At 43.8% G+C, this 13795-nt stretch overlaps 3 protein-coding genes across 4 annotated transcripts; 1 reads left to right on the top strand and 2 right to left on the bottom strand.

Annotated features, from left to right (window-relative positions):
- Window positions 1–345: 345 nt before the first annotated feature.
- On the bottom strand, window positions 346–3188 carry LOC139285370 (serine/threonine-protein kinase pim-2-like). Its single transcript, XM_070905934.1, has 8 exons — window positions 3134–3188; window positions 2400–2723; window positions 1832–1926; window positions 1693–1740; window positions 1346–1558; window positions 885–1062; window positions 573–761; window positions 346–437 (listed from the first exon to the last, which is right to left on the bottom strand). Exons 1-8 carry the CDS (start codon window positions 3186–3188, stop codon window positions 346–348), a joined length of 1194 nt encoding a protein of 397 aa, XP_070762035.1.
- A 3635-nt stretch (window positions 3189–6823) lies between these two features.
- lyrm9 (LYR motif containing 9) lies at window positions 6824–10566 on the top strand. Its single transcript, XM_070905570.1, has 4 exons — window positions 6824–6912; window positions 8073–8222; window positions 9403–9495; window positions 9585–10566. Exons 2-4 carry the CDS (start codon window positions 8097–8099, stop codon window positions 9600–9602), a joined length of 237 nt encoding a protein of 78 aa, XP_070761671.1. The 5' UTR covers window positions 6824–6912; window positions 8073–8096; the 3' UTR covers window positions 9603–10566.
- On the bottom strand, window positions 10390–13347 carry ift20 (intraflagellar transport 20 homolog (Chlamydomonas)). Of its 2 annotated transcripts, none has more exons than XM_070905567.1 (4): window positions 12274–12411; window positions 12071–12156; window positions 11771–11874; window positions 10390–11182 (listed from the first exon to the last, which is right to left on the bottom strand). In XM_070905567.1, exons 1-4 carry the CDS (start codon window positions 12398–12400, stop codon window positions 11101–11103), a joined length of 399 nt encoding a protein of 132 aa, XP_070761668.1. In that variant the 5' UTR covers window positions 12401–12411; the 3' UTR covers window positions 10390–11100. The 2 variants fall into 2 exon arrangements, with proteins under 2 accessions (XP_070761668.1, XP_070761670.1); XM_070905569.1 differs by lacking the exon at window positions 10390–11182 and adding an exon at window positions 13277–13347 and having other exon boundaries at window positions 11767–11874.
- Window positions 13348–13795: the final 448 nt, after the last annotated feature.

Genomic DNA, 13795 nt, shown 5'->3' with positions numbered 1-13795 from the left:
TCTTGGGCGCCCTGAAGCCTTCTTCACAACAATTGAACCTCTCTCCTTGAAGTTCTCTTACTAGCAGCAATATCCTTGCCTGTGAAACACTTTTTGTGCAAAGCAATGATGACTGTTCGTGTTTCCTTGCAGGTAACCATGGTTAACAGAGGAAGAACCATGATTTCAATCACCCCCCTCCTTTTAAAGCTTCCAGTCTGTTATTCTAACTCAGACTCAGACTTTGTGAAAGTGAATATTTGTGTCATTCTCAAAACTGTTGGCCACGGCTGTATATTTACAGGCCCATATCAGTTCCTGGCACAAGGGGTGGTCGGAGGTGTTTGGGGGGTGGGTTGTGCAGCACTAGTTGAGCCAGGGGTGCCGCCGCATCTGCTTCAGAGTGATGCGCTCCTTTGGGTTCAAAACCAAACACATCTGTAAGAACTCCAGGCAGTCTGAGAAGAGAGACAGAGAACGAAGCAAAGCTTAGGGTGGAAGCTGCAGCCGTCTGTGGGAACATGGAGGGAAAAAGCTTTGCACACTATGAGAACCAAAACTCAGGTACTGCATTGACACCAGTGTTGTCTTACCTCTGGACACTTTCAGCATCCGCATCTCGCGGCTGTACTGCATTTTCCTTTGCAGGAACTTGGTGGTGGTAAACTGCTTGTGTCCCTCCAGCAGTTCAAAGAGCAGCGCACCCAGCTGCCAGACTGTGGTGGGGCCTGCCTTGTATTTCCCCCGTATGAAAAACTCTGGAGGGGCGTACGCAGGGGTTCCTACAAAACACAGACAGATGGAGACAGAAAGAAACAAAGGATGAGTAGAAGGTTTCAATGAAAGTCATCACTCCAGAGATCAACAGATGGATGAAGAGCAGCAGCAGAAGCCAGACGTCGTACCAGAGAAGTCGCGGTGAGATCTCTTCTTCTCGAAGCAGCCACACCCAAAGTCTATGACCCGGACTCGAGGGACATCGGAGCAGGTTTCAATAAGGACGTTCTCTGCTTTGATGTCACGGTGGAAGACGCCCTTGGAGTGCATTTGAATGGCTGCTTTCACCAGCTGCTTCACGATGTTCTGAGACAGAGACAAACAGGTGAGTTAGAGTGAGGTGAAGAAGGGACTGTGGGGTGCTACTTTGCCATTATGTGACAAAGTTGCAGCTTTCACACAAAGATGTTCCTCAAAGTTCAGTTCAGTTCATTTGGCCAGGTGACAGCTATTTAAACCACGGATATAAAGGTGTGTTCACACTGAATGCGAAGCCACGACTGCATACGAAGTCAATGCAAAGACACGAGTGGATGCAAATTTGCATCCATACACTGGCACAGAAACTTGCTCCACCTAGCTTCAGTACCTTAGCCTGGTCTTCCTCCACGGGACCACCGTTGTCATTCAGGAAGTTCAGCAGGTCCACAGAGGAGACTGGTCTCTCCATGACCAGGAGAACCTCCTTGTCCAGGTCATACCAGTCTAACAATGACACGGCTGCAGATTCCTCTGGTCCATGTGCCACGCTCACCATGAGGAGCACCTCCAGGGGGACCATGCACGTCTCTCCATTCAGGACCTGAAGGAAACAGTATAACGACAATGTGAGTGTTTTGATAGACGTGGTCGTGTATGTGTGTGCTTTCTTCATCAACAACAAAGTAACAAGGAGGTGAACAAAGATATGCAATGATCTCAGATCAGGTCACTCGCCATTGGTCGACTTGCCACATCTGCTTTCAGGATATGTTTGATCGCCACCTACAGGACAGAGTCAGCAGTGCTTTGGTTAGTGCAGGGAGTGATGGCTGTGTGTGCATGTGTGATGTGAGAATACCTTCGTAATACTTACTGGTAAATAATCCGTTTTCCTGTAGCCGGCATAAACTGATCCGAAGCCTCCTTCTCCGAGCTTGTCAAGCTGCAGGTACTTGGCCTCAAAGTTGGCTACACACACAAACACAAACACAGATTCACGTTTCACTGCATTCGTGAGGAACATCCCACCCTAACCCCTCTGTGGTTGAAGTCAGTGGTTGTTAACCTGGGGGCTAGTCAAATCTTCTCCTACTGTTCTGCATTATAGCTGAGAAACTTCCTCATGTATAAATTTTAATTACAGTTTGCTTCAAATCACAAAGACCTTGAACCTGCCAGCAGCAGGTTAGCTTAGCTGAAGGCTGGGGGTGGGGGCAAACAGCTGGTGCTGTCCAGAGGTAACAAAGTCTGCCTGCCAGCCCCTCTAAAGCTGGCTAATTAACATGTTGTATCTTGTCTGATTAATAAAAACCAAAGTGTAAAAACCAACATGGGGGGTTAAGTGTGGGACTATCTGTTGGCCAGGCAGTAGCCAGGAGTGCTGGATGTGCTCACGTAAGAACAGCAGCTCTCTCTCGTGTTCTTTCACACTATCAGCTTACCTCGGCTGCTTCTGGCTGAGACGGACGAGCTCCCGCTGTTCTGGTTGGAGGTTGAAGGGCCACAGGAGCTCGGGGGGAGGTCACAGCCGTTGGTGTCGTTGCTTCCACCCCTCTGCTTCTTACTGGGGGACTCTCTTGCGGTGCTGGCCTTTCTCTTGGTCCCCTTGGCCGTCACAGCCTCCACTGCCACCTCAGTGGGGCCGCTGGCACACCTCTGCCTTTTTCTGGGTGACTCTGGCTTAATGCTGGCCTTCCTCTTGCTCCTGGTCACCCGGCAGTCCTCCCCCATGCCGTTGTTGGGTTCGGTGGTGCTGCCACTGATCTCTACAAGTGAGATAAACCCAGTGAACATCAACTTGTTCATATTGGATGGTTCTGCCAAACTATTACGTTCAACAACTTTGCTTTGTAACATTCAGTGCCAACATTTTGAAATTATATACATTTTTTCCTACAATATCTGCACATGGCAACTATGGTATGGTTAAGGTCGGGGAGAGATCGCAGTAACGGTTAAAAAAAGTGTCCCTTTAAAAAAAGGTCTGACGGGACACAAACTCTGATCTCCTGCATGAAAGTCAGACGCTCTACGTGCCCATCCACCATCCTGACCTCAACCCCCTCTGGACAGCTGTAGTTACTTGTTGCAGATTACAATTGTACATATTAACACTGAAAACTTTTTGCGGTGCATGAAAAGCAGCTGCAGGTGTTTGCCAGGAGTTCACACTCACTTGAATTGTTCTCGAAGTCCAGAGAACGAAGAATCTCTGAGGAATTCACGTTCATGTTGCTCAGTAAATGTTCTCTATACCAACGGTTGAGAAAAGTTACTGTGAATCTCCAGAAGTTGTGTTTGGCTCTGCTGAAATGTTCAGTGTGAGTGGATTTCTTGTCTCTCTGTGTGTTCTGAGGTTCTGACGCTTTACGTGTCGATTCTGATCACCGGAGTTCCATTCTGTGACATCACAGTTAGAGAGCGGGCTGAAATAACCATAGTGACCAAAACCTCCTTAAAACCATTGGTTATAACACACAACATGTACTACAGCCATACACTGTAGATCCTCCATTACACACACACTTGAAATAATAATAATAACAGTAGTACAATGTGTACACTTCAATGAGGTGTTTATTAAAGAAGGAACATGGTGAAGCTACATTAATGGATTTATTTATTTATTGGCCACTTGGTGGCAGGTGAACAACCTTAAAACACACAAGCTTATGTGGCCAACATGTTAGCAAACAATGATGTGTTTAATGACCTGTGAAATGGCACAGCCCAAATACTGTCCCAATTCCATGTCCACATTATTAGGGGCGAGACTTGAAAGACCCATCCTCCAGGAGCAGTGTGGGTGGTGGCGTGATTTTGACATAATGGCCACCGTTCAAACTGCAGGTCATGTGATGATCTGGAACCCAGAAAGACTTTTTGCCTCTAAAATGAAAGAAATTGTCCTGAGAATCACAAAGATCCCTTTTGAATAATCACAATTTAAACTCTTTGATCCAAAATATATCATAAGCCAAGATTATGTAGATGTGATTTTCCTGCACACACTCACTAAGGGGCAGGGGGGGTAAAATGAATTGAGGGTGAGGCTTCATTTTTGCTTGACTGTATTAACAGAACAACACAACACATTCATCTTTCAGGGCATTTTGACAAACCAAGGAGGACAAAAAGAAGCCTGGAAGTATCCCAGTAGGGTCAATGGCTGGTGTGGGAAGTGTCTGTGATGATGGAGCATGCCCTCTGCAGACAGCGCTTGAGTTTGGTGTCACGGTGGAGGGGAGCTGGACGCCAGCGATGCTTTCGACAGGTTTCACCACCTCCTGCAGTGCCTTACTGAGTGAGTGAGAACCGAGACAAAGGGGAGAGAAAGGGGTTAGACACAATCATGAACGTATGAGTCACATGGCTACCTCTATGATTTAGTTCATTAAACGTTTACTGTTGTTCCATAAAGTTGAAATTGAGGAAACGGCTGTCCGTTTGCTGTTTCATTAAAGTGAATTGCGATGCTGTAGTGTAATAACCAACCAAAGTAGTGGAAAGGGGGCCGCATTGTGTAACATCCCAGCTTTTCTCACTGAAACGTTGTGGAGAAACTAGAGAGACCAAACTCAGATCTGTTCCTGTTCAGATGACGATGAATAAAATGAGGAGTGCTTTATTATAGCACAGAAGAACTCAGGAAGTGTATTTTATTCTTCCTGCTTTGCCCATGAGAAGCAGGGCTCTGAGAAAAATGAAGCCATCTATTTGTTACCCAGTTTGTGAAGATTGACATTTTCATGAGAAACAAAGAGACAGAGGATGGACGTCGGAAAGTAAAGAGATGGACTGACATGTTGTTGGTTTTGGTCATATCACGGGATTTGTTGACATGAAGGAGAACATCCAAAATCGCCAGCTTTATCCCTTAAAACTAGATTTTAAGATGGGGCCAGATTAGGTTGTAAAAAAGGTGGGCATGGGCCCTATTATTTCAGTCTATGATATGCTTTAGTGTATTAACAACTTACATCATTTACATGCCATCCTTTAGATGTTTCTAAGCTAGCTTTCTCTTGTGAATGCTGTCAGTTTGGATTTACCACTTCCAGTGGGAGAAGTCCTCAGTGGGATGGGATGCTTTTGTTCAGATCAGCCCCATTTTTAAAGCTACACCCGCCATATTTAAAGCTGCGCTAATCAATGTGTTTTATATGAACAACGGATCAAATTACTATGTGCCCCACCTACGAAACAGATGTAATGATTCATGGGTCGGCCTACAGATTAAGGCAAAACTGGAACACCCAGTTGGATGCAATTCTTTGAGCAGGCACTCAATCAGTTGGAGATTGAAATATTGATTGATTATCACACATGGTTATCATAAAACCCCCCAAATACTTCACTTTATAAGCAAGCAGTACACTTGTAAATGGTTAAAGTTGAATCTACTGCTATTGTGCTGGGGAAAAACTAAGCCATCTGCAGTGATGTTGTGTGCGATGTGTGACTGAGAGCCTATGCATTTGTTCTGGTCCCAATCCAACACGCAGGGAATCCTGTGAGAGACCCAGACTTACTGGTGGTGGAGGTGGCCTTAATGTGGACATACATATATACACATATACATTTCAGCTCTAGTCTCATCTTAGTGGAGAAACCTTCTAGCTTTGAGGTGCTGATGTTCAAAGTGAACTGTGATACCCCGACGGTAGCTTCTGAGCTGATTTCGCTGATTTCATTTCTTCTGTCGTTCTTAGCTGTGACAAAATCTTATTGGTTGGAGATTTTAGCATTCATGTGGACGACCCCACTAATTGATTTGCCCCTGAATCTTTAAGTACTTGTGAATCTTTTAACCTTGAAACATCATGTATCATATCCCACACATGAGCGAGGACACACTCGCTGATTTAGTTTTTACTATGGGGCTATCTGTTAACTCCCTCACCTTGAAACGGTAATAAGTAGGTGCTCCCTCCCCAAAGTGTACGGTTCACTCTCGCCATCTTTGATGAGAGATCTGCTGAGAATTTTTCCTCTGTTTCATGACAGAAACTGTTTATTGCCAAGTAACATACATTACAAGGGATTTGCTGTGGTCTGAAGGTGCTATTGTTTTGACAACAAATAAGTAGAATATAAAAGGTAAAATAAAAATAAAAATAAAAATAATATAAGTAAGATAAATAACAAACAGTGCAGTGACCAGAATAAGGTAAAGTGTCCAGATAAAGTGTCCAGTAGGGGGTGGGTGCGTTAATGTAACGCAGGGGGGACAGGGGTGATGTACGTTAATATAACGTATAACTTGTGTTTGTGTTCTGGGGGGGGGGGTCAATGTAAGTTTGTCAGGTTGACTGCAGAGGGGAAGAAACTGTTGTTTGTGGCGGGAGGTTTTGGTCCTGGTGGACCGCAGCCTCCTGCCAGAGGGGAGGGGGTCGAACAGATGGTGTCCGGGGCGGCAGCTATCTTCCCTGCTCTCCTCAGGGTCCTGGAGGAGTACAGGTCCTGAAGAGATGGGAGGTTGCAGCCGATCACCCTCTCTGCAGAGCGGATGATACGCTGCAGCCTGCGTCTGTCCTTGGTGGAGGCAGCAGCGTACCAGACGGTGATGGAGGAGGTGAGGATGGACTCTATGATGGCAGTGACGTAGATGACCTGGGTTTAGGGGGACAATAAGTAAGTAAAACATGTAGTGGAGGAGATGTTAAAAAGTAGTATAAAACTGAAGCGGTCAAGAAAAGTAATTGTACTTGGCTTCATTCCACCTCTGGTGAAAGGTCTAATGTGTTCACCTGTAGGTTTTCAGTACAGGCAACAGGGGGCGACAGTGCTTCAATGTAACATGGACACTAACGGCAGAAAAAAAGAAAAACACAAGAAGAAGACTACAGTCTCGTACACATCCGCGCACAGGGACTAGTTTCATAATGTGACTCCAAGGAGGTTTTTAAGATGCTGGGCACCTGCTGACAGCCTTCACCACAGCTCACGGCTACAGTAAGCTTCAACCTTATAGCTTGCCGTGGTGCTGATAATGTAGCCACTTGTGTTGTGGAAGCTACAGCTCCCTGTCAACTGGCTATCTTAGCGACCTGCTACGTTTTTATCTACGCAATGTTTACCTCCAAACCGGTTGTGTCTAGCTAGCAAGTGAACGCGTTTGTAAGTTAGCTAGCGGCTCGGGTCATCTAAGGCTAAAGACGGGAAACGCAGCGTCGGAAGCATATTAAGATAATATCGTGTCGTGTCGGTGGTTTGGCGACTGACATTACACGGTCAGCCGAGCGTTAAAAAACATTTTTTATATTGTGTCGTGGGTAAAATGTGCCACAGAGGCGTGTCCTCACACACTTTAATCTACAGGATGTGTGCTGTTGCATAGACCTCCATTTTAATGTGAGTCAGTATGTAGATTGGTGTTTGAGCGCTTGCTGGTGTTCCAACATCATGGAACTTTTACTACTCCTTGTTTTTCTTTTTAATATTTTCATTTATGTTCTTCACATTTGTGTCATCTGTAGTTGATTTGTCTGTTTATCTGGATGTTAGTATATTTATTTATTTATTTATTTAATGTTTATTTGTATAGGGATGAGTATGGAGCATAAACCAATGCCACATACCACAGCATTTCTAGCCTAAGCGTACATGGGCCTTTTTAAAATACATAAAACTCCACAACAAGTACACAAACTCAACCATAGGTACATACATTAACAACACAAAACTCAAGCTAATACAATAAAGCACCATAAAACAAAGAGGGGCCAGGTAATTCATGACGACATGACCTCTCCCTTTCAGTTTGAGTTTAAAATGACCCCTTCAGGATCAGCTCTGAGTGGAACCACAAGGTCGCTGAGCACCTGGGAAGCCTGGTTATGTAGGCATTTATGGATGATCTTATCGGCTTCCTGTCCATATTGTAATTGTTCCATCGTCAGTTATATCATTCATATCATTATCCTCCTTATTTGTTTATTAAAACTGGCTGAACTGGGCACTGTGAGCTATGCCCGTGACACACATGAAGCGATGTCTTTGCTAGTTCATATGCTTCGTATGGGGATGTAAATACAAAACTATCACTTCTTTATGAAGTATAGTCACTAACCTGAATGTGCACTTAATTTGTGTTTTTTTTTTTTCACCAACAGCAGTTTAACCAAAAGGACCAAGGAATGCCGCCTTTAGCTGGAGCTGAGCTGATCCAGACGCCAGTGCAGCTCTATCGCTATCTTTTCAGATGTTGCAGGCAGTTACCAACCACAGCAATGCAGCAGCATTATCGACATGCCATAAGACAGGTGAGGTCACCGTGCGTAGCGACTATTGACAAGCAAAGTGTTTTTCAAATGATCTTGGACATTATATTATGTAGAATGTGGCTCATTTCTAAACCTTCAGACAAGAGACCGAGCTGATCATACATATGTAAACTTTCAAGTGACTGCTTCTGAGTTGCCCATAAAAAAAGGACACATTTGTGGACAATGAGAACACCAAGGGATGCTACACATATCGTCAGCTGTAGAGCAGTCTGATCTGAGTGAAGTCAATCCTACAGTCAGTGCCAATATGGCTGAGTGGTTAATGAGATCGCCTCGGAGCAAAAAGAGTGTTGGTTTGAATCTGACAAGGCCTTTCTGTGCCAGGTTTGCATGTTTCCTGTATTCATGGCCTACCTCCAAGTCTTCTGGTGTAGGTGTTTGGTGTAGAAAATCTGTATTAAATTCAGTTTTCAGGACCGTTTTGAAAGGAAAATAGTACTGCAAATGAGCATTTTAGTCTTCTGGGCTTCTTGTAGAAGACTTCTATGGCCCTTTTGATATGGGAGGTCCATAAGCAGAGGCCTATTAATGGACTAGGCTAGGTGCTCTCCTCACAGTCCATGATATATCGGCCATCGTCTGTTGGTGGGATTTTTATTTTTTTTATTTAATGGTCTGCCTCCTCGAGAATTCAACTCTGTAAATAATGAACCTGTAAAGTGTAATTTAAAGCGTGTGCAAATAGGAACTGGCAGTTGAAGTTGGGCCTTATGCACATTCTTGCTTCACTAATTTCCGACAAAACTAGACCAAAAACTGTACTTTGAGTTGTGCACCCTGATTGAATCGTTATGTTAGCACCTGTTTTGTCAGTTTGGTGGGTACCACTTGTTTATTCCTCTGTGACAACAGAAGTGCCAAAGAGATGACTGGTAGATGATGGAAATGTTTCAGCAGACATACTGGCATCGACCTTTGACCTTTCTTCCATCACCATACCAAACTCTCACTGTGTTGTGTTTTTTTGCTCACATATTTATCAACTTCACGACAAGCAAGAACAATAAATCAGACACCAGTTTAGGCACCATCATTAAACATGTTAAGTGTGTGTGTTTCCTGGAAAGATTAAGCACTTTCAACCAAGTGCTTCCCCATCGTGAGCATTAAAGACATAAACACTATATAACCCTGATCCCTTGCTTTTGGTTTCCAGGGTTACAAAAGTCACTCGGATGAAGACGACCCAGAGAGGATACAAATGATGATCCACAGAGCTATTGCAGATGCTGACTGGATTCTTGACAAAGTAAGGATGAAGGCCTTTGTCATTTCATGATGACTGACATACAAATAAATACACAATGTGCAATGTTTAACTCTCTTTTTGATTTTCAGTATACCAAGAAGAAGTGAGCTTCACAAACCTCGGGTGCTGCACCTGACATGAGTAGCTGTAGCGGTGGATGTACTCTTTCCATGTTATTAGTTCTCATGGTTGTGGGGATATGAACAGCCGTGATGAAGCAACGCCTGATGAGAGGAAGACCTGACGCGTCAGGGACTATTTGAGTTGACCATATACTGTTTTCCTTTTTCAATAAATTAAAACTTGTCTCATTCACAGTGTATGCTTAACTTGCAGTGAAATTTTAGACATGAACTGGTACTTGTCTACTACCAGATCTCTTAAAGACCAATTATCTGTCTATTACAAAGGAACAGTGATTGATTGAGGTTCTGAAGTCAGCAGGTCAAAGGTCAATACACCACTCAGGAGCTGTAGGAGGGAGGAGAGTAAAGTCCTGAGCTGGAATCGTTACAGTTAAGGATTTGACAAAACAATCCCAAGTGAAATCCCGTTTCACTCACTAGCTTTTTTGTTAAGAGGTATATTGATATATCTGATTGTTTTGTCGAGCTGTAACTGGAATCACATGACACGCCTATGAGATGTCAGCCTTACATACAGAGCTTCTCTTTTGTTACCTCTAGAGGCTATTTGTTTTATTTTAATAAGCAAGCTTAGGAAGAAAATACTTTGGTCTGGGCTTTCAAATAAGAAGTCCGGACGGGCACCGGTGTGGCATTTGTCAAAATATATGCATATTAAGTAACCTTTATTGAAATAATACACGATAGCACAATTTGCTGACCCACCTCTCCCCTCCATGCAAAAATGACGACACGATTTATTGTGCAATATAATACAGTATTTATTCAAGTATAACCATTTGTCATCTAAATTAATACATGACGGACAACGACGCGCATAAATAAACCAAAAAATGTATTTGAACAAGAAGAGAATGTGTTCCTCATGTGCTGTGCCCACAGACTGGTTGTATCAATATAATGGAATAAAAGCAAAGATATAACAGAGATGATCAAATCAGGGTGTCAACTTTTTTTTCTTCTCTATCTTCTACAACCAAGATGTATTTACAGATGCATGCACATGCATTATTTCAATTGATACAAAAAAGTAGTAAAAGTAGATATACAGCAATTCTTCAGTATAAATAATATTCCTTTGTATAAATAGCTCCATCTCCTTTAATGTTGGTCTGAGATGTTGAGACATTTGGTGTGAACAGAACTTCAAATGTTCCAAATACACACTGTAAATCTGCACACCTGCGTACCATGGTGGGAACAACCACAGTGGGCAGCTGGCTGTTGCTTCAAATACACGCACACACACACACACACACACAAGCATGTCAGAAATGCGGTGTAAAGAGGAGGTGTAGATGTTCTAGGATCATGTTGGAGCTTTGGGATTGCTTCAGAAAAAAAGAGCAGCAGCAGAGTAATTCTCTGAAGGGGGGGGCATGGCCCAGAGAAAACAGGACAGGCACTCTGGAAACGTGGTCGCAGAAGGCGGACATTTTCTGCTGCCTCAGTCGCATCCTCACTTCTGCAGAATGAACTGGTCAATGAACTCGTTCTGCTCGGACTCCACCTTGGACAAGGCTTCATACTCGATACGATATCTGAAACAAGGGAACGCAACAGAAAGCTGGAACTGAATGAATGCAAATAAAGCAAAATAACAGTCCATAGAATTTGTACTAATTTCCAGACTGATTTCATACACCAGAAACCGTTACGTGAAGCAGTTTGGTCAACTATGGGCTTCTTCATGCCATGTCCAGCTGATAAATGTAATAATATCTTTCCCATTTAAATGTATTGTTACACTTTCTAGAACTATCCTATATCCACTGGCTGCAGTATCTTATGCTAACTCTCGTGCACAGCTCGTGCACAGGGACAGGGGCTTCCTACAACTGTGATAAACATGGAACAGGCTACCTGAGAAATGTACACCTCTCCACTGTACGGCAGGTGCTAAAATGTGTTAAAACCCTCATAGTGCTGTCTCATATCCACACCCCACAAATGGTTAACGGCTGAAATTATATATGAATGTGCTTTACAATTTGCTGCCCTGACCTGGCACATTTGGGGTTCAGTGTCTTGCCCACGGACACATGTGGACAGGAGGAGCTGAGGATCGAAACACCAACCGCGTGATTAGTGGACACAGACACAACTGGAACCTGGGCTGCACGGTTTACCTCTCGAGTTGCATCTTCTTCTCGGCTATGAGAGCCTGAAGCTGCTGCTGTTGGGCTTCTCTTTGCTTTGCCACCGACTTCAGCAGGTTTCTGGCTCCAATTGCCTAAAGGAGGAGAACACAGGGAAGATTATTAACAAGGTGTTAATCTCATGATCAAACGTACTGCACCTACTGTATCGTATGACCCGAGACAACTAAGGTGGGATTGAGGAGAGTTCAGCCACATACAGGTGTTTCCAAGCTTTGACATATGAGGACAAACAACAGGATGGAAAGCAGCGTCAAATGCTGAGCTTACCTTCATCTTTTCTGTCTCTGCTTCTTTTGCCAATTCATCCACCAGCTCAATTAGACCTCCCACTATCTTCTGAAACTGGCCAATTTCTGCAAAGGAGAACACATATTTGTACATCCTGTGGGACCTGTTGATGTTGGAGGGGGGGGGGGGAGCAGGCACAGCTTGATGGACTTGACAAAGACAACAAAATATTCAGTGCTTACTGTCCACAAATTCTTTGCACTCTTCCTTGAGCTCTGATGTCTTCTGGCTGACATCAGGCTCCAGTACCCTTAGCTTGTTGAGTTCATCAAAATAAAAGCCTGCCTCAGCTAATGGGTCTTTAGCCATGGCCACAGGGCCTGTCACGAAGGGGGACAAAGAACAGGACAGCAGAGAAAGCAAACACAATTAACACATGTGATGAATTAACACAATGACTTGTCATCTTCGCCTCTTTCACACGACATGCTTCGCAGACACGGTTAGAAATGTACGTTAGATAACTTTACACTGAAATCAACAGGCGTTATAGGTTGATAACTTAATGCTGACAAGCGGTTTGCTATCCGGCTATCACACAGTATCTATTCCGCTCAAGGCACGCCTGTATCTCCAGCCGGCTGGCTGCCAGTAGCATAACGTTACGCTGCTTGTTGATGCGAAATAAGCACTTTGTTTATCTAATGACCTTCCCGTGAGAGGCGACCATATGGCAACGAGAGCCAGCGTTTCGACTGTATGTACTAACGCTACAGATTTATGTAAAAATGTAAGCGTTGGTCGGACGCACAGCTGTAACTGTAACCGCTCACGTCGGGTTGCCTCAAATGCAACGGCAGTTCTCTGGTTGACATTAACGTTAGCTTACCGTGCATCGTGAGTGAATTAAGTTAATGACTTAACGTTAACTTCACAAAGTTAATGTTACGGTTGACGTCAGTCCAAAAAGGTGGGCATCGTGTATCACGTAGCTAGCTAAACCGTTCAAATACTCAATAATAAAAATGAGTGTTTTTCCCTATAGAGGAAATGCCTACCTATGTGCTAGCCTAACGTAAAATGAGTTAAATTAACTTAACTAGCTAAGCTAGTTAGCTACATTTCGCTAGCCTGCTCACAAAAGCTAATTGACTTAAAAACACACACTGTCCTCGTTAAGGCTGATTAAATTCCTTGGATAGCTAACGCTAGATTACATTTGAGCAAGAAAACTATATATTTTACCTGTTTAACAAGCTATCACCGTTAACGCAGATGGCTCTGTGTTGTGGATATGTGGCACAGCAAGTAGATCACCGGCCAAAGCTCCTCCTCCTCCCGCTGCCAGGGAAACCAAATGCTGCTGCATGTGTGTGCGTACGGGTGGTCTTTGATTTTTGACTTTACAGAATTGAACTCTGTGATCAGTCACTAAGTCTGATGCTCCTTGAGCATTTCCGATACCCAGAGCTGAAGCAAATGTGCTACAAATGTGTTATAATGTTAGCTATTAAAAGTCCTCTCTCTGTTTAAGTTGAGAGGCTTTTACTTTGACAGTAAAACGGATATAAGATTCATTACCGTAATATCGGCAGTATAACGACTGTATAACATTGATCAAAAAGTTGTCCAATATTAGAGCTGCAGAGATGACGTTCAGTCTGTAGTGTGGACTCCATAAAAGATAACCTCTTTGCCCAGTAAATTAATTCATGCAATAATGTTGTGTAAATCCTCGCAAGCGTGTACGCCTGTGTTGCCCTG

This window comes from Enoplosus armatus, chromosome 5 (genome assembly GCF_043641665.1).
Source record: "Enoplosus armatus isolate fEnoArm2 chromosome 5, fEnoArm2.hap1, whole genome shotgun sequence".
Taxonomy (NCBI): domain Eukaryota; kingdom Metazoa; phylum Chordata; class Actinopteri; order Centrarchiformes; family Enoplosidae; genus Enoplosus; species Enoplosus armatus.
This window is presented reverse-complemented; position numbering and strand designations above follow the sequence as displayed.

Bases quoted from the DNA above. Each gene is read 5' to 3' on its own strand.
- lyrm9 (XM_070905570.1), top strand. From the start codon at position 8,097: ATGCCGCCTTTAGCTGGAGCTGAGCTGATCCAGACGCCAGTGCAGCTC. The intron at 8,223-9,402 runs GTGAGGTCACCG...TTTGGTTTCCAG, and splicing joins ATCGACATGCCATAAGACAG to GGTTACAAAAGTCACTCGGA.
- ift20 (XM_070905567.1), bottom strand. From the start codon at position 12,400: ATGGCTAAAGACCCATTAGCTGAGGCAGGCTTTTATTTTGATGAACTC. The intron at 12,157-12,273 runs GTAAGCACTGAA...TCTCCTTTGCAG, and splicing joins GTGCAAAGAATTTGTGGACA to AAATTGGCCAGTTTCAGAAG. The intron at 11,183-11,770 runs GTAAACCGTGCA...CCCTTGTTTCAG, and splicing joins AAGAAGATGCAACTCGAGAG to ATATCGTATCGAGTATGAAG.
- LOC139285370 (XM_070905934.1), bottom strand. From the start codon at position 3,188: ATGAACGTGAATTCCTCAGAGATTCTTCGTTCTCTGGACTTCGAGAAC. The intron at 1,559-1,692 runs GCGAGTGACCTG...TGTTTCCTTCAG, and splicing joins ATGTGGCAAGTCGACCAATG to GTCCTGAATGGAGAGACGTG. The intron at 1,063-1,345 runs GTACTGAAGCTA...TCTCTGTCTCAG, and splicing joins TGGAGGAAGACCAGGCTAAG to AACATCGTGAAGCAGCTGGT.